Here is a 20,669-nt window from a genome sequence, read left to right on the forward strand (position 1 = left end):
AAATGTTCTTAACTGGAATAAAACAAACCATTATTTACATTTGTTGTTGAACCAGAACTTTTACAAAAAGGTATCTGCTTATGCCACTTAAATTCCCTCTGAGTAACCACAAAAACAAAGGAAACAATAATGATTGTTGCAAAGTCTGCTGATATGAGCTAATAACTGGGAAAACCAAGTTAAATGTCTGTAGCTGATTTTCTCAATGGTCAGTAGGACACAAGTTCTCATAACTGGGTGACATCACCCAACAGAGCCCATGCAGAAAAAAAGACTGTCCCGCTCAGAAAAAGAGGCACTACTGTCCATATGTATGAGTTCCCGCTTTGCATTGTTGCTCAGGACCTTATCTGCCAATGAAATAACTGAGTTTAGGAGAAAACATCTGGTTAGAGGGCAAGATACTTCGCATTTGTATCCTGCTGTTCACAGAGAACACCTGGTACAAAGAAATAACTCAGGGTCCTATTTACTAAGCTGCGCTAAGGGCGTGTTAGCGTTTTTAGTGTACGCTAAACAGCGTGCAGTAAACGCTAAAGACACCCATAGGATTACATGGGGTGTCTCTAGCTTTTAGCATGCGCTAGTGTGTCTTAGTAAACACAGCCCTTAGTTTTCTCTAAAGAAAAGCAGGATAGCATGGTCTTATAACTGGGATTCTTTAACTGTAGGCTAGGAAGATTTGGGAGAGATACCGGTGCCAGAAATGGTATTCAAAGCTGATGAGTCGGAGAAACTGAATGCAATCTCTATAAAACTGGAGGATGTAATGGTTCAATTTGACAAACTGAAGCGTAGCAAATCTCCTGAACCAGATGGTATTCATCCCAGAGTACTGACAGAATTGAAAAATGAACTTGCGGAACTATTGTTAGTAAAATGTAATTTATCTTTAAAATCAAGCTTGGTACTGGAAGATTGGAGGGTGGCCAATGTAACGCTGATTTTTAAAAAAGGTTCCAGAGGAGATCCTGGAAATTATAGACCGGTGAGCCTGATGTTAGTGCCAGGCAAAATGGTAGAGACTATTATAAAGAGCAAAATTACAGAACACATTCAAAAGAATGGATTAATGAGACAAAGCCAACATCCAATACTGTTGTTATATTAAGAGGAGCAGTTTTCTTTTCTTCACTTTTAGATTATTAAGATAATCATCGTGTTTCTTTTTGTGTTGCCATTTTTCTGGTTAAATGTTTCCTTTTTTTGTTTTTAATATTATGTTAGTTTCCCCCTTTTTTCATATACTTTTGCTCTTTGTGCTCAATAACATTCAGTATAACATGATTGGGCAATTTACATCAATCATGATGTTTCAAACAGTTCTATTTTACCCTACTGTGCATGCAATGTTTCTTCCGTTTTGGCAGAATTTTCAATGTAACGGATTCTTTGCAGCAGGACTTTTGCATTCTTTACACACAAGAGGTAAATTTAATGAGAAAGATTTTGAACCAAGCTGGTGGTCTCACTTAGGTTTTACCATTTTATTCATTTATGTTTCATGTTCCCCATAGCGGTTTTATCTCCTGACGCACAGTGGGATATTTTTAGAGTTGCGGTAAGAGGTTTTTAACTGTGAATGCGAATCACATATCACTTTTTTCACCAGTCACATCTTTCCGACTCTTCATTATGGCATGTTTGTTCACTCAGAACAGCATGGTATCTTAATTGGCTAGTATTACCGTTTATCGTCTATTATCCACTCTGGTTCAGCTTTCCGCTGTTTGTTTTATGTCTCTCACAATATTTATCACAACAAGCAGTTTAGTTTCTTAGACATATCACTTTTAGAGGTACGTTATCAGTAGATCAAATTGCGATGTTGGCATTAAGCAAATTCCCTTTGCACATTACAGTTTACATTTGGTAAATATATTTTCTATATAAATTATATTTACACACAGATACGAGGCACTTTTCATTTATTAATCATGTGATGACACACTATTCTCCTCATTATTACCATCTTTTATATCGATTATTATTTTTCACATAGATTTTAGCTCTGTTTTAATGTTGATGACGCTACATTTTTCATACACATCAATATTCAACAATATTGTGGTAAGCAGAGCAGAGCTCTCTATATGTCACCATTACTGTATGTTTTTTTTTGCAGTTTTAACAGTGTTTTAATTGAACATTTTCTGTGTCTTTCAGTTAAACTGTTTGGGAATTCAACAAGTGCAATTTTGCTTTTCTATGGTTTTCCACATTTCTGCATTATTTTTATTTATGTTTCTTTTATATGTATTGTTTTACAAATTTATAAAACAGTTTTTTAGATGTTTAATTTTTATATATATATATGTCTTTTATTATTAGACCCCAGATGCAGGCGCTTGGTTGCTGAAACACGGACCGTGTTGGGTCCACTCAATAAAGAGTTTCCTTTGTCCTGTTCCTGAAGGTCCACTTGTGCTTTTTGTTTTGCTTTGGACTTTGACTGTACTCGGGACACTCTCTTTTCTACCTTTGAAATGTGAGTATACCATTCTGAAAAATCTTTCTTCAGAGTTCAAACATCCTTCGCCAGGGGCAATAAGGGCTGTAACTTGGAACTCCTGGCTCTTTTGAAAGCAGATACAATTACCACTGATTGGTGTGGGAGCTGCTGTTTCTCAAACTGGGGAACCTTGTGGATGCTATACATATAGGGGTTGATATTGAGACCGCAGGAGGGAGCCCAGCTAACTCTTGTGGTCGGCGGCAAACCCGGAAATTCAATGCTGGGACCGTATCAGGTGACCAAAATTGAATTTGCAGGTTTTTTTGGCCATTTAAAATATAGCTGGTTAAGTCAATATTAATCAGCTGACAAATTAAGTTATAGTGGCCAAAGACAGACATGATATTTACGCGGGTCTATCTGGCTGCTAAACTTAGCTGGTCAGCCAATGAATATTGACGCTAACCGACTATGTTGTGTAACATAGTCCATATGGAAAATCTGTGGTATATCACATGTCAAAAATAAATAAATAGCCGCTAAGCGGTAACATTCAGCCAAGACAACTGGCTATCTCACGCTGAATATTAGCACTTAGCAGACTTAAGGCTATTTAACTGGCAAGGAGTCGTTCCTGGCCAGTTAAACAGTTTTAAATATCAGCCGGATAGTATTTCTTCCAAAAGATGTCTCCCACATTCTCATCTGTACACCCCTAAGGATTCTGTGAATGGGTGGTGTCACACCTTGAAGGCAGAGTCAATCTCAACTGTATAAAAATGTTGAAAAGCACATCCTAGGTTAACTTTGAATTGTTAAGTGCTTCTGTTCTTTCTTACCTTGCTCTCAGAGACTTCAGAGGCAATATCAGTGATTGGGTCCCGGTGCTCTACCAGCACCTCTGCCAGAGTGATATTTGTCCCTTTGTTTGGAATGTCAAATACCAGCACCAAGCCTGAGGATGTCCCTGAAATCACAGCAGTCCACATCACAAGCATGCAGTGTATAAACTAATAGAACTACTATACTCTTTCACACTCTCTTACAATCTGACATCATGTAGAAGGCTAAATTACAATCCAGACCCCTAACCCAATAAGCTCAAATCACAATCCATATTTCCTTAATCTTCTGGTAAGAAACAAACTAGCATTTTCATCTCCCCTTTTCTGCACACCTATCCTTGTTTCTGTTCTTCTCCCTTATGCCCTCTACCAACTCTAAGGGCCATATTTGCAAAATGTTAGTACTGAAAGTTGTTAGTTTTAGTCTACAATAAAGCGAATGCTACATACCTGTAGAAGGTATTCTCCGAGGACAGCAGGCTGATTGTTCTCACTGATGGGTGACATCCACGGCAGCCCCTCCAATCGGAATCTTCACTAGCAAAGTCCTTTGCTAGCCCTCGCGCGCCCCGCGCATGCGCGGCCGTCTTCCCGCCCGAAACCGGCTCGAGCCGGCCAGTCCAGTATGTAGCAAGACAAACTCTTAAGGGAAGACACAACTCCAAAGGGGAGGCGGGCGGGTTTGTGAGAACAATCAGCCTGCTGTCCTCGGAGAATACCTTCTACAGGTATGTAGCATTCGCTTTCTCCGAGGACAAGCAGGCTGCTTGTTCTCACTGATGGGGTATCCCTAGCCCCCAGGCTCACTCAAAACAACAACCATGGTCAATTGGGCCTCGCAACGGCGAGGACATAACAGAAATTGACCTAAAAAAATTTACCAACTAACTGAGAGTGTAGCCTGGAACAGAACAAACAGGGCCCTCGGGGGGTGGAGTTGGATCCTAAAGCCCAAACAGGTTCTGAAGAACTGACTGCCCGAACCGACTGTCGCGTCGGGTATCCTGCTGCAGGCAGTAATGGGATGTGAATGTGTGGACAGAAGCCCACGTCGCAGCTTTGCAAATTTCTTCAATGGAGGCTGACTTCAAGTGGGCTACCGACGCAGCCATGGCTCTAACATTATGAGCCGTGACATGACCCTCAAGAGCCAGCCCCGCCTGGGCGTAAGTGAAGGAAATGCAATCTGCTAGCCAATTGGATATGGTGCGTTTCCCTACAGCCACTCCCCTCCTATTGGGATCAAAAGAAACAAACAATTGGGCGGACTGTCTGTGGGGCTGTGTCCGCTCCAGGTAGAAGGCCAATGCTCTCTTGCAGTCCAATGTGTGCAGCTGACGTTCAGCAGGGCAGGAATGAGGACGGGGAAAGAATGTTGGCAAGACAATTGACTGGTTCAGATGGAACTCCGACACGACCTTTGGCAGGAACTTAGGGTGAGTGCGGAGGACTACTCTGTTATGATGAAATTTGGTGTAAGGGGCCTGGGCTACCAGGGCCTGAAGCTCACTGACTCTACGAGCTGAAGTAACTGCCACCAAGAAAATGACCTTCCAGGTCAAGTACTTCAGATGGCAGGAATTCAGTGGCTCAAAAGGAGGTTTCATCAGCTGGGTGAGAACGACATTGAGATCCTATGACACTGTAGGAGGCTTGACAGGGGGCTTTGACAAAAGCAAACCTCTCATGAAGCGAACAACTAAAGGCTGTCCTGAGATCGGCTTACCTTCCACTTGGTAATGGTATGCACTGATTGCACTAAGATGAACCCTTACGGAGTTGGTCTTAAGACCAGACTCAGACAAGTGCAGAAGGTATTCAAGCAGGGTCTGTGTAGGACAAGAGCGAGGATCTAGGGCCTTGCTGTCACACCAGACGGCAAACCTCCTCCAATGAAAGAAGTAACTTCTCTTAGTGGAGTCTTTCCTGGAAGCAAGCAAGATACGGGAGACACCCTCTGGCAGACCCAAAGAGGCAAAATCTACGCCCTCAACATCCAGGCCGTGAGAGCCAGGGACCGGAGGTTGGGATGCAGAAGAGCCCCTTCGTCCTGCGTGATGAGGGTCGGAAAACACTCCAATCTCCACGGTTCTTCGGAGGATAACTCCAGAAGAAGAGGGAACCAGTTCTGACGCGGCCAAAAAGGAGCAATCAGGATCATGGTGCCTCGGTCTTGCTTGAGTTTCAACAAAGTCTTCCCCACCAGAGGAATGGGAGGATAAGCATACAGCAGGCCCTCCCCCCAATCGAGGAGGAAGGCATCCGACGCCAGTCTGCCGGTGGCCTGAAGCCTGGAACAGAACTGAGGGACTTTGTGGTTTGCTCGAGATGCGAAGAGATCCACCAAGGGGGTGCCCCACGCTTGGAAGATCTGGCGCACCACTCGGGAGCTGAGCGACCACTCTTGAGGTTGCATAATCCTGCTCAACCTGTCGGCCAGACTGTTGTTTACGCCTGCCAGATATGTGGCTTGGAGCACCATGCCGTACCAGCGAGCCCAGGTCCACATGCTGACGGCTTCCTGACACAGGGGGCGAGATCCGGTGCCCCCCTGCTTGTTTACATAGTACATGGCAACCTGGTTGTCTGTCTGAATTTGAATAATTTGGTGGGACAGCCGATCTCTGAAAGCCTTCAGAGCGTTCCAGATCGCTCGTAACTCCAGAAGATTGATCTGTAGATCGCGTTCTTGGAGGGACCAGCTTCCTTGGGTGTGAAGCCCATCGACATGAGCTCCCCATCCCAGGAGAGACGCATCCGTGGTCAGCACTTTTTGTGGCTGAGGAATTTGGAAGGGACGTCCCAGAGTCAAATTGGTCCAAATCGTCCACCAATACAGGGATTCGAGAAAACTCGTGGACAGGTGGATCACGTCCTCTAGACCTCCAGCGGCCTGATACCACTGGGAGGCTAGGGTCCATTGAGCAGATCTCATGTGAAGGCGGGCCATGGGAGTCACATGAACTGTGGAGGCCATATGGCCCAGCAATCTCAACATCTGCCGAGCTGTGATCTGCTGGGACGCCCGCACCCGGGAGACGAGGGACAACAAGTTGTTGGCTCTCGTCTCTGGGAGATAGGCGCGAGCCGTCCGAGAATCCAGCAGGGCTCCTATGAATTCGAGGTTCTGCACTGGAAGAAGATGGGACTTTGGGTAATTTATCACAAACCCCAGTAGCTCCAGAAGGCGAATAGTCATCTGCATGGACTGCAGGGCTCCTGCCTCGGACGTGTTCTTTACCAGCCAATCGTCGAGATATGGGAACACGTGTACTCCCAGCCTGCGAAGTGCCGCTGCTACCACAGCTAGGCACTTTGTGAACACCCTGGGCGCAGAGGCGAGCCCAAAGGGTAGCACACAGTACTGGAAGTGGCGTGTGCCCAACTGAAATCGCAGATACTGTCTGTGAGCTGGCAGTATCGGGATATGTGTGTAGGCATCCTTCAAGTCCAGAGAGCATAGCCAATCGTTTTGCTGAATCATGGGGAGAAGGGTGCCCAGGGAAAGCATCCTGAACTTTTCTTTTACGAGATATTTGTTCAGGGCCCTTAGGTCTAGGATGGGACGCATCCCCCCTGTTTTCTTTTCCACAAGGAAGTACCTGGAATAGAATCCCAGCCCTTCTTGCCCGGATGGCACGGGCTCGACCGCATTGGCGCTGAGAAGGGCGGAGAGTTCCTCTGCAAGTACCCTCTTGTGCTGGAAGCTGTAAGACTGAGCTCCCGGTGGACAATTTGGAGGTTTTGAGGTCAAATTGAGGGTGTACCCCTGCCGGACTATTTGCAGAACCCACTGATCGGAGGTTATGAGAGGCCACCTTCGGTGAAAAGCTTTCAACCTCCCTCCGACTGGCAGGTCGCCCGGCACGGACACTTGGATGTCGGCTATGCTCTGCTGGAGCCAGTCAAAAGCTCGCCCCTTGCTTTTGCTGGGGAGCCGCGGGGCCTTGCTGAGTCGCACGCTGCTGACGAGAGCGAGCGCGCTGGGGCTTAGCCTGGGCCGCAGGCTGTCGGGAAGGAGGATTGTACCTACGCTTGCCAGAAGAGTAGGGAACAGTCTTCCTTCCCCCGAAAAATCGTCTACCTGTAGAGGTAGAAGCTGAAGGCTGCCGGCGGGCGAATTTGTCGAATGCGGTGTCCCGCTGGTGGAGAGACTCTACCACCTGTTCGACTTTTTCGCCAAAAATGTTGTCCGCACGGCAAGGCGAGTCCGCAATCCGCTGCTGGATTCTATTCTCCAGGTCGGCGGCACGCAGCCATGAGAGCCTGCGCATCACCACACCTTGAGCAGCGGCCCTGGACGCAACATCAAAAGTGTCATAAACTCCTCTGGCCAGGAATTTTCTGCACGCCTTCAGCTGCCTGACCACCTCCTGAAAAGGCTTGGCTTGCTCAGGGGGAAGAGCATCAACCAAGCCCGCCAACTGCCGCACATTGTTCCGCATGTGTATGCTCGTGTAGAGCTGGTAAGACTGGATCTTGGACACGAGCATAGAGGAATGGTAGGCCTTCCTCCCAAAGGAGTCTAAGGTTCTAGCGTCCTTGCCCGGGGGCGCCGAAGCATGTTCCCTAGAACTCTTAGCCTTCTTTAGGGCCAAATCCACAACTCCAGAGTCGTGAGGCAACTGAGTGCGCATCAGCTCTGGGTCCCCATGGATCCGGTACTGGGACTCGATCTTCTTGGGAATGTGGGGATTAGTTAAGGGTTTCGTCCAGTTCGCAAGCAATGTCTTTTTTAGGACATGGTGCAAGGGAACGGTGGACGCTTCCTTAGGTGGAGAAGGATAGTCCAGGAGCTCAAACATTTCAGCCCTGGGCTCGTCCTCCACAACCACCGGGAAGGGGATGGCCGTAGACATCTCCCGGACAAAGGAAGCAAAAGACAGACTCTCGGGAGGAGAAAGCTGTCTTTCAGGAGAGGGAGTGGGATCAGAAGAAAGACCCTCAGACTCCTCGTCAGAGAAATATCTAGGATCTTCCTCTTCCTCCCACGAGGCCTCACCCTCGGTGTCAGACACAAGTTCACGAACCTGTGTCTGCAACCTCGCCCTGCTCGACTCAGTGGAGCCACGTCCACGATGGGGGCGTCGAGAGGTAGACTCCCTCGCCTGCATCGGCGAAGCTCCCTCCGCCGACGTAGTCGGGGAGCCTTCCTGGGAGGTGGCCGCTGCCGGCACCGCACGCGGTACCGACGTCGGGGACCTCAACCTGGGCGATGGGCCAGCCGGCGCCACGCTCGACGGTACCGGAGGCGCAAGCACCGCCGGTACCGGAGGGGTAGGGCGCAACAGCTCTCCCAGAATCTCTGGGAGAACGGCCCGGAGGCTCTCGTTTAGAGCGGCTGCAGAGAAAGGCTGTGAGGTCGATGCAGGCGTCGACGTCAGGACCTGTTCCGGGCGAGGAGGCTGTTCCGGGCTGTCCAGAGTGGAGCGCATCGACACCTCTTGGACAGAGGGTGAGCGGTCCTCTCGGTGCCGATGCCTGCTGGGTGCCGAATCCCTCGGCGACCCAGAGCTCTCGGTGCCGACGCGGGGAGGAGACCGGTGTCGATGCTTCTTCGACTTCTTCCGAAGCATGTCACCGGAGCTCCCCGGCACCGACGAGGAGGACATAGAATCCATCCGTCGCTTCCTCGGGGCCGAGGCCGAAGTAGGTCGGTCTCGGGGGGGCTGTACCGCAGGAGCCCTCAGGGTGGGAGGAGACCCACCCGAAGGCTCACCGCCACCAGCAGGGGAATGGACAGCCCTCACCTGCACTCCTGACGATGCACCACCGTCCGACGACATCAGCAGACGAGGTCCCGGTACCACCGACGTCGATGCAGCTATCCGATGTCTCGGCGCCGATGCAGAGGCCCGATGCCTCGATGCACTCGATGCAAGGGCGGCCGAGGAAGATGGTCTGGACGCTGACGACGTCGATGCACTCGAAGATCCCGGTGCCGATGCCGACGAAGAGCCCGGGAACAAAACGTTCCACTGGGCTAGTCTCGCTACCTGAGTCCGCCTTTGAAGCAGGGAACACAGACTACAGTTCTGAGGGCGGTGCTCGGCCCCCAGACACTGAAGACACGACGAGTGTCGATCAGTGAGCGAGATAACCCGGGCGCACTGGGTGCACTTCTTGAAGCCGCTGGAAGGCTTCGATGTCATGGGCGGAAAAATCACGCCGGCGAAATCAAAGTCCGAAATGACGGAAAAAGAGCACCAAAAACTTTAGAGGGAGAAAATCTCGACCGAGGCCGAAAAGAGGCCTACCCCGACGACGAAAGAAAACTTATCGGGGCCAAAAGCTGGAAATACGGGGAGGATTGAAACGAAACCCGGTGGAGGGGTTCCGGAGCACTTCCCGAGTACAAGAAAAGCTTTTCCGAAGAAAAAAACACGTTCAACAATATGGACGCGCGAGGTCGACTCTCCGGGGCTCGACACGGTGAAAAATACGACCGTACCGAGTGCGGACAAAAGAAGACTGGCCGGCTCGAGCCGGTTTCGGGCGGGAAGACGGCCGCGCATGCGCGGTGCGCGCGGGCGCGCGAGGGCTAGCAAAGGACTTTGCTAGTGAAGATTCCGATTGGAGGGGCTGCCGTGGACGTCACCCATCAGTGAGAACAAGCAGCCTGCTTGTCCTCGGAGAACTTTAAATTAATTAGCATTATTGGACAGCTTATCCTAATTAATTTTAAACAATCATTCCAGCGCTCTAGGTACAATGGGGAGGGGAACAAATTACAGGGTTTTAAAGTATCATGCAAAGATTATATTGTTTTTCCATATTTATTCATTCTTAGTTGCTTATTATCATGAAAAGTTTTTTTTTCTTTTTTTAACCAATTTCCTGTATGCCCTACTAGTTCCTAATATATTGGAAAGAGTTCCACATTTGATAACTTTGTGAAAGTTTCTAAAGAGAAATTAGATAATTTTCTTTCCTTTAAACCAACCAAACCAGTCCAGAACTTGCAGGTACTGCATCCATTGACCAGCAGGTGGCGTTAGAGAATGCAGAACTGTGCTATGCCCTATAAAAAACACTGTGCAGCTCCAGCACTTCAGGATTTTTGCTCTCTCTAGCAGGTCGAAGATGGTTTTCCTGTGCAGGTCCTGGGTTGGTTGGTTGGTTGGTAAGGCCCACTCCTGGATCAATTAGTTAACAGGCTCCCAGTTGAGAAGGAAGAATAAGGACTGTGCTTGGCACAAGTGGAATACCCAGAGGAATCTAGGTTCCTCCTACCATCCTCCCCTCTATCACCTCCTTCATTCCTGGTGCTGGATGAATTTAAAATGTAAAGGAAAAAAAGAAAAGTTAACAACAGCGAAGACATCTGTGGTAAGATTACTTTGCGCTCTCACTCCAGCTTTCAAACTGAAATCCCAAAGCCAGGGATTGTTTTCGGTGACTGTGCCCAGTGTTACCAGCAATGGTATTGCTTGGCTCTATATCACTGCTGGAGCAGTCCACTGTTGTTTATCCAAATCTCACCTCCCAGTGCTATTTAGCAGAGACAGCAGGTTTTGTTTTCCTGCACTCTTCTCATGGCTGCCCCAGCAGAAGCAGAGAAGCACTGCTCTTTCCACAATGCTTCAGAGCAGCATGATTCCTGTTGCTCTTCTCCCTTTCTTCAGCAGGAAGAAAGAGAAAGCTCGGGAGAAGAGGCACCGATTTCTTCAAAACACAATTTGGTGCATCAGGGGGACTTCTCTGCCTAGGCCTGTGTTTCACCCTCAAAAACCGTGAGAACAGCAGCCATTTTAACTTCCTGTGGTGCACGTGAATTCTGCACATTCCTCAGCAGTAGAGTTGTAAAGTACCATGGAGGCATGAGCTCTGGATGCAGTTGAGGCTCTTCAAGCTAATTCTTCCTGCATTCTAAATTTTGTGCTTTTGCTTTACCAGACATATATGTTAAAAAGGAATCCGAGTTCTCAGAAGAAGTCTTCCATAGCTACAACTCCTCTAGAGCCTTCCAAAATATATATTCATGAAGCAGTTGGAGACACAGGAGTCAGAATCCTTGCATTCACTGGTTCTCTTTGAGCAGGGACCTTCATTACCTCCGAGGTCCTACTTCCACAGGGACCCTATGGAAGAAGGTACGATCACAGTGGAAAAGGGTGATGATAATCACACAGTTCTCCATATCTTTCATAATGAGAAGCTTTATCTATCATCACCTATTGATTCCTAAGCAAAAAGATAAGTTCAAACAACCCAAGGTGATTGTCTTAGTTGACAGCTATAAATAAGAAGACTACTATTCCGGTCTAGCGTAGTACAGCCCTTGAGGATCTTCAGGATCATAAGTTGGAGGCAGCTCTTAAGCAATTCTTTGATGTGGTTGCCTTGAACCTCTAAGCCTCAATCCGTAGGTCCTGTATAGCCAGGGCCTGTCGTTGATGGGTTCAACAAGGTAGCAAGTGTGGATCAAGAACTGAGCATGAAGATAAAGAGCTTATATAGCCGATACTCTTTATGATTTAATTTGGATTGGCACAAAGAATGGAATTTTCAGTATCAGCAAGGTGCCTCTTTTGGCTAAAGAATAGGGCTGTGGACTCAGCCTCTATCTCATTTCAGCAAGCTCCCATTTAGAGGTAAATCAATATTTTGTGAGGACCTTGAGAAACTGGTTAAAGATTTTGAGGGAAGTTAAGCTGAAAAGGCTTCCTGAAGACAACCCTAAGTCTTCTTCTCATTCTTTCTCCAACCGGATTAGTTTTAGAGACGTTAAACAGGCCTGGCAATTTAGACTACTTTCATCTCAGTTTCCAATCAAGGCAGCTCTCCTTTCAAGGTGACAAGAGTGGGGTAGCTCAAGAAAGTTCATACACTATACTATACTGCTAAGGGTTTTCTGTCTCGCTAAATCCCATTATTACAGGTTCAAAGCAAAAAGAAATTTACGTACAACAGATTAATAACAATACACGTTTTCTCATATGTCTCCTATAACAACAACCCACACTCAGAAGTCCTTTTACTAAGCCGCATAAGCGTCTACGCGTGCCAAAATGGAGTTACCATCTGACTACAGGGTGGCTCTTGCGGTAATTTCATTTTTGGCCCGCGTCTGATATGTGCGTCTGAAAAATATTTTTATTTTCGGGTGCGTGTAACGGACGAGTGCCGAGTGGCATTTGGCACGTGTAGGTCTCAGACCCAAAATGGATGTGCGGCAATTTTCATTTTGCCTCTAAAAAATGGATCGGCGTGCACCCAAAACCCGCACCTACACTACTGCAAGCCATTTTTCAGCGCGCCTTTGTAAAAGGACCCCTAACAGTCCTGTCACCAAAGAAAGCCTGGAGTAGCCAGGCCTTAACTTGCTTCCTAAACATTACAGAAGATGAAACTGATCAAATCCGAAAAGGCAAATAATTCCAGACTTTCACTACAGAATAGCAATAGGATCCCTGGTGCATCTTTTTATAATTAATATTTGTAACAGATGGAAAATATAACATACAACATTTAGCATTACAACTTTCATATTGACCACCTACAAGAGAGATCAATGATGGAAAGTTGTCTGGCACACACCCTGGTGACATCTTAAAAACGAAACAACATAATTTATATTTAATATGTAACTCCATTGGTAGCCAATGTAAATCAGCCAACAGCGGAGTCACATGATCAAACCTTGCTTTAGAGCAAATTAATTGTGCAGCTGTATTCTGGACTAGTCGTAATCTCCGCAACAATTTTTCTGATAGTCCAGTACATAGAGAATTACAGTAATCCAAAGAAGAAAAAAAATCACAGATTGAACCAATACCCTAAAATGTTGCTGGAAAAAATACAAACTAATTGAACACAACTGTCGTAACTTATAGAATGATTTCCAAACTACTGAATTAACTTGGGCCTCAAAATTCAGTGCAGATTCTAGATAAACACCAAGACCCTTTGAGATGGTATCTATATAAAAGAGCATATCATCAGTCAGTCATAGAGAGGTAGGAATCAAATCATTCTTCAGATTAAACCAAAGTAATTTTGTTTTTTCAGTACTGAGCTTCAAACGGTAAGCTTGAGAACACCATTTGACTTGCCCAACTATCTGTGATATCCTAGATATAAATAGCTAGCTTCACATCAAGATGTACCGGAATCAGTAAAAATTTATCATCAGCATATGAAAAAAGTTGTTCTCTAGGGTGAGTTACAATTAGATTTAAAGTAGTCATATACAGATTATACAATAATGGAAAACTTGAAGAGCCCTGTGGAATACTACATGGTGGGGGGGGGGGGGGGGGGTCCAATCTTCAGAATAGACCTCATCCTTTAGTATCTTGTAATGTCTATTTCTCAAAAATACTTTGAACTATTGTAATACAATCCTAGTCACACCTATCTCTGATAGTCTATACAGTAACAAATCATGATTCCCATTGTCAAAAGCTGCAGACACATCAAATTGTAGCAACAATATTTGACCACCTCTACTCAATTGAGTTCTAACATAAGAAACCAATTCAATCAGTAAAATCTCCGTACTACAGTAACTTCTAAAACCATGTAGAGATGATAATAAAACATTTGAATTTGATAGAAACTGCTTCAATTGAGACACAACCAGAAATTCAATAAGTTCCGTAAGAAAAGGAATTCTAGCCACTGGCTTAAATCTAGATGTTTGTGATAGATCCATCTCAATACCCTTAGGAAGTGGGTTACCTACAATATTATATATAGTGAAGAGAACCAACCTTAAGACAAAACAGAATTTACTAAATGAACCAACTATTTAATCACAGTATAAGGAGCATCAGCTAATAAAAAGGCTGGACATCTATCTAATGAACAGTTTATTCTTGACAACCTCCTCACAATTATCTCAACCTCCTTTGTTGAAACTTCTGTCAGCTGCAATACAGTCAATGTTGCCATTATAAACCATAGTCATATCACAAGATTAGCTCTCACCAAAATTATCAAATGACTTAAAAACAGTATTTATCTTGCCAGAAAAAAATGTTTTGCTAAGTCAGCCACCTTAGGTTGCTGAGTCTCAGACATCCCATTCACGGTACCTTTAGTTAACTGTTTCACGATACCAAATAATTTCTTTATATTTGGACACTCCAAATCCACCAATCTGGAATAATACTGTCTTTTAAATTCAAATTCCTACTCCTTGAAAAAGCCACTCTAAAGTGATGTTTTCTGAAATACAGGGTGCATAACACAAGCAAGAACAAAACAATAAATCAGAAAGAACTGGGATTTAATTCACCTGCACCCGGTATTTCAGAAAACATCACTTAAGAGTGGCTTTTTCAAGGAGTAGGAATTTGAAAGAAATCGTCATTCCTGCTCTCTGTAGAATGAAAAAAGATGAGTGATCTCTTTCGACATTTTAAATGCAGCAAGTGCAATATTTGTGATATCACTACAGAAGGCAAAGAATTTATGAATCCATGTGATGGTAAGATATACTTTTTAAAAAGCTTTACAACTTTGCAGAACTGAATATGTGGGGTAAGCAATTTTACACCCATGCCAGAAACTGTATGCCAGCTTGACTACAAGAAGTCTCTGTACGAGGATGTTGGAACAAATTCAATTTGAAAAGACAGATCTGAAGAACCATTAGTAGCCCATTGTATTGAATTTGCATCTTATGTTTTAACGGTTTTTATTGATGAGTTCACTCAATAAACATATCCATAAGATTGAATACATAACTGGTAGTAAACAGGTCAATCCTATGTACGTTAAGTCTAAGCTTTGAATTTGCATCTTAAATATCTAGCAATTGATGCAGTTTCAGTAAATATAGGGTGGTGACAGACAAAATTGTTTACAGCAAAGAAGTGTATTGGATACATACATGCACTGAACCTCCAGGTTTGAACAGCTCGATTGAATGGAATGTTTTTTTGAACTGTGATATTGAATTTCACCATTAGATGGCAGCAGATACTTATAAAATGCTGTTAAGAATGCACTGGTGTCTATGTAGGCGCAGGCATCATTTTGGTCACTGGCATACCTACAGTGTACAGAGGCTCCATTTGAAAACTAGTCATTCTAAAACAAGAGATTCTACAATAAGTCAGTATGATTTTTAGATTAGATGAAGAAAATGTTCTTATTTGGTATTTGTTGTCCCAGGTTTCTATAAGTTTCATACAACTTGTTGTGAGTTGACACTACAGATTGTGTGAACAATACGCTGTACTGAAAAGTTGGCGTTTTGCTGAGACATTGAAGATATTCGTCTTTGAAACGGCAATCCCTGATGAAGCCTGAATATCGGATGAGCAAGATAAGTGTCAAACTTTTTTGTTTCTAAAAAGGGAGTCATTTTGGGACTGCTTAGTGCCTGTTTGGTTGGAGTATAAGTTACATTGGGACAGATGAACAAAGTTGAAAAATTGAAAAAAATACAAAAAGAAAGAAAAATAAAATCTGATATAATGTGATAAGCAGAGGGTGTTTTTTAGACCAATAATAATAAATGGAACTGTTGATCAGAGCGGAGTGACATACTATATCTGCCATTCCGGTCAATCGGGTCCTTTTCCTCCACAATTGAAAATTCTTTATAAATTAGATTTATAATTTAAATAAATTACATTGTGGAATCATCATTTTTTGGTGTGATAGTTGGACCATATTTTTAGTTTGAAATTCTATGATGCACCTAAGAATTCATCTTATTATTATATTAATTAATAAGTTGATATGACTACTTTTTCAAATCAACCCTCAATGATTTACAATAAATCAAGAACATAGTGTACATAAAATATTGCAAGAACATCCATAAGAATAAGCAGGCACTAGGTGCACCATACAATGCACACAAATGATTGCATTCTATAAGTTGTGTACATTGCTTAGTAACATACTCATGGCCTGCCCATGTGTATTCCACCTTGCAGTTACATAGTAATGAGATACAAAGCAGGCAGATGCATGCAAAACACTTAAATGCTATGTTATAAATAGTGCCTACTGCACTTGCGCATGTAAATGCCAATTAAGGCGCCACTTATGTTTGCAAGATATACATTAACTGCACATGCCTAGTTACAGACTGCCTTTCACATGCATACACCAATAGAGTACATACACAGATTTACACCTTCTTTGAAAGAAATGTGTATGCAAAAGAATATATATGCTATTGGGGATACTTCTGAGAGCCTATTTTATAAAAGCAATATGCAGGTGAATTTTCTTATATAGCTAAAAGTTCTTTTTTTATTTTTAAATTAAGGATCATCATATTCTGATTGTTCAAAGATATAGTGAAGCTACTTAACTGTAGCAGGTATTCTCTGAGGACAGCAGGCCTTAAATTCTCACAAGTGGGTAATGCAGGCTGCGTTATCCACTCCAGATCTTACAACAAGAATAAGAGCTTGGTGGAGCACGAGACACACTCCAATGTGCATTCGCGAGTGCCTTCCTGCCTGCTCTGCGAGCATGGTCACCTCATTTGAGTATAACAACGAAAAAGGAAAAATAATAAAGGAGACAACTCCAAGGGGAGGGATTCTGAGAACATAAGGCTCTGTTCTCAGAGAACACTTCCTACAGGTAAGTATCTTCGCTCTCTCCGAGGACAAGCAGGCCTATCTATTCTTACAAGTGGGGAATCCCTAGCATCCAGGCTCACCAAAAACAACAAACATTGGTCAACTGGGACTTGCAAAGGTGAGGACATAATGCAGATTAACCTGAAACAATATACAATCTGAATAAGAGTGCAGCCTAGAACAAAATAAAATAGGCCTAGGAGGGTGGAGTTGGATTCTTGACCCCAAACAGATTCTGCAACACTGTCTGCCCAAAACTATTGTGTCAGGTATCCTGCTCAAGGCAGTAGGGTGATGTGAATGTGTAGACTGAAGACCATGTTGCAACCTTGCAAATTTCTTCAATGGAGGCTGACCTCAAGTGGGCTACCGATGCAGCCATGGCTCTGACATTGTGAGCAGTGACATGACCCTCTAGGGCCAGACCAGCCTGGGCATAAGTGAAGGAAATGCAATCTGCCAGACAATTAGAAATGGTGCTTTTCCCTGATGTGACCTCCATCCTGTTGGGATCAAAAGAAATAAAAAGTTGGGTGGACTGTCTGTGGAGCCTGGTCTGCTCCATGTAGTAGGCCAATGCTCTTTTGCAATCCAAGGTGTGCAAGGTGCATTCGCCAGGATGGGGATGAGGTCGGGGAAAGAATGTTGGCAAGACAATAGACTGGTTCAGATGGAACTCTGACACCACCTTCGGCAGGAATTTAGGGTGTGTGCGGAGGACTACTCTGTTGTGATGAAACTTAGTATAAGGTGCATCCACCACTAAGGCCTGAAGCTCACTGACTCTACGAGCTGAAGTAACAGCCACCAAGAAAACGACCTTCCAGGTCAGATACTTCAGATGGCAGGAATTCAGTGGCTCAAAAGGAGCTTTCATCAGCTCGATGCGAACTACATTGAGATCCCATGACACAGGTGGCGGTTTGACAGGGGGCTTTGACAAAAGCAAACAAGTAGGGGCTCTCCAGAAATGGGTTTACTCTCTACACGGTGATGGTAAGCAATACTTGTCCTAAAGTGAACCCTTATGGAGTTGGTTTTGAGACCAGACTCTGACAGGTGTAGAAGGTATTCAGGGTCTGTGTAGGACAAGTAAGGGGATTTATGGCCTTGCTCTCGCACCAGACGGCAAACTTCCTCCATTTGAAAGAATAGCACCTATTAGTGGAATCTTTCCTGAAAGCCAGCAAGACCTGGGATACACCCTCCGAAAGATCCAAGGAAGCAAATTCTAGACTCTTCAACATCCAACCCATGACAGCCAGAGACTGGAGGTTGGGATGTAGAAGAAATTTATGTGAGTAGCAAAGAGATCCACCGAGGGGGTACCCCACACTTGGAAGATCTTGCGGACAATGCCCATATTCAGAGACCACTCATGTGGTTGCATTATCCTGTTCAGTCTGTCAGCTAGGCTGTTGTTTTTGCCTGCAAGATAAATAGCTTGAAGGAACATGCCAGCATGCAAGCCCAATGCCACATCTGGATGGCCTCCTGACACAAAGGGCGTGATCCGGTGCCCCCCCCCCCCCGCTTCTTGGTGTAATACATGGCAACCTGATTGTCTGTTTGGATGAGCACAATTTGATAACAGATTTCTGAAGCCTTTAGAGTGTTCCAGATCACCCAGAGCTCCAGCAGATGATCTGGGTGGATCAAACACCCTGAGTGTGAAACCCATCTACATGAGCCCCCCAGCCCAGGAGAGAGATGCATTCATCTTCAGCACCTTTTGTGGCCGAAGAATTTGGAATAGAAGTCCCAGAGTCAAACTGGATCGAATGGCCCACCACTGAAGGGAGCGTACAAGCTCTGCGGACACTTGGATGACATCTTCCAGGCTCCCTGTGGCTTGACACCACAGAGAAGCCAGGATTCATTGGGCTGATCTCATGTGAAGATGTGTCGTGGGTGTCATGTACACAGTGGAAGCCATGTGGCTCAATAATCTCAACATTTGCTGAGCTGTGACCTGCTGAGAGGCTCGAACCCTGGAAGCGAGTGTGACAAGAGTGTCTGCTCTCGTCTCCGGAAGGTAGGCTCAAACCTTCTGTGTATCTAGCAGGGCTCCTATAAACTCTAATTGCTGGACAGGGTGAAGATGGGACTTGGGATAGTTTAAAATGAACCCTAGTAGCTCAAGCACCCAGATAGTCTTTTGCATAGATTCTTAAGCACCGCCCTGGGAGGTGCTCTTTACCTGCCAATCGTCAAGATGCTGCAACTACTACTAGACATTTGATGAAGACCCTGGGAGCTGACACGAGGCCAAAAGGCAACACACGGTACTGAAAGTGATGTGTTCCCAGCCAAAATCGAAGATACTTCCAATGAGCTGGAAGTATCGGGATGTGGGTATATGCATCCTTTAAGTCAAGAGAGCATAGCTAATCATTTTCTTGAATCATTGGGAGAAGGGTGCCCAGGGAAACCACCCTGAACTTTTCTCAGACTAGGAATTTGTTCAGGACTCTTAGGTCTAGGATGAGACACATCCCCCCTGTTTTCTTTTGCACAATACCTGGAATAGAATCCCTGCCCTTCCTCCCATGATGGAACGGGCTCAACCGCGTGGGCATTCAGAAGGGCTGAGAGTTCCTCTGCAAGTACTTGCCTGTGCTGAGAGCTGAACAAGTGAGCTCTTGGTGGGCAATCTGGGGGTTTCAGATACCAATTGAGGGTGTATCTGAGATATACTATTTAAAGAACCCTCCGGCCAGAAGTTACAAGAGGCCATCTTTCTTGGAAAATTTCAGCCACCCCGACAAGCAAGTCATCCGTGACAGACACTTTTACTGCGGCTATGCTCTGCTGGAGCCAGTCAAAATCTTATCCCTTGCTTTGCCTGGGGCCTTAGGCGTACACTGTTGACATGAACGAGCATGCTGGGGCTGAGCCTGAGCAAGCTGGTGAGCCAAGGGGTTGTACCTATGCCTCTGATAGTAATAGGGACTCCTCCTTGGCTTCCCAAAAGTCCTCCTAGCTGAGGAGGCGGATGCAGAAGGCACCCAGCGGAAGAGAGAAGAGATGGTATCAGTATGTTTTTTGATTTGGTCTGTGACCTCCTCAACCTTCTCTCCAAAAAGGTTATCCCCCCCCCCCCCCCCCCCGGCATGGGGCATCCGCCAACTGCAACTGAACAAAACATTCCAAGTCAGAAACACGCAGCCATGAGAGTCTGCACATTGCTATACTTTGAGCAGAGATCCTAGATGCCACAACAAAAGTGCCATAAGTGCCCTTGGCCAAGTACTTTCGACACACTTTCTGCTGTTTGGTCAACTGGCAAAGTGACTCGGCCTGCCCCAGAGGGAGTGTTTCAGCCAGGTCTGTCAACTTGTGCACCAAGTTTCACAAGTAGATGTGCGTGAAGAGCTGGTAGGATTGTATTCGGGAGATGAGCATTGAGGCCTGGAACATCTTTCTCCCAAAAGAATCCAGGGTTCTAGTTTCTCTACCTGGGGACGCCGAGGCATAGTCCCTGGAACTCCTGGCTCTTTTGAGAGCAGATTCTACCACCATGGAATTGTGAGGCAACTGAGGCATATCAAAACCAGGTGTGCTGTGGATCCAGTGCATGGAATCAATCTTCTTGGGCAGTACCGGTACCGACAGAGGGGACTCCCAATCCCTAACAAGGACTTCCTTGAGTACCTTGTGGAGAGGGACAGTCACAGCCTCCCTAGGAGCATCTTGGCCCAAGGCTCATCCTCCTTTTCTAAAGGAAATGGAAAGGCTCTCCAGGACAGACTTTCTCCTCTCAGGTGGAAGGGAGGGTTCAGAGAGTATCCCATAGGACTTGTCTGAGGAAAA

General features: G+C 45.5%; 1 protein-coding gene across 2 annotated transcripts in view; it reads right to left on the minus strand.

Moving 5' to 3' along the window:
• Positions 1 to 20,669, minus strand: part of WDR54 (WD repeat domain 54) — a 112,493-nt gene that overhangs the window by 37,923 nt on the left and 53,901 nt on the right. For both annotated transcript variants that reach the window (XM_030190913.1, XM_030190912.1), the window contains exon 6: positions 3,295 to 3,422. In XM_030190913.1, the coding sequence (XP_030046773.1) occupies positions 3,295 to 3,422 (128 nt within the window). The remainder of the gene's footprint in view (positions 1 to 3,294; positions 3,423 to 20,669) is intronic.

Source organism: Microcaecilia unicolor, chromosome 2 (genome assembly GCF_901765095.1).
Source record: "Microcaecilia unicolor chromosome 2, aMicUni1.1, whole genome shotgun sequence".
Lineage (NCBI taxonomy): Eukaryota > Metazoa > Chordata > Amphibia > Gymnophiona > Siphonopidae > Microcaecilia > Microcaecilia unicolor.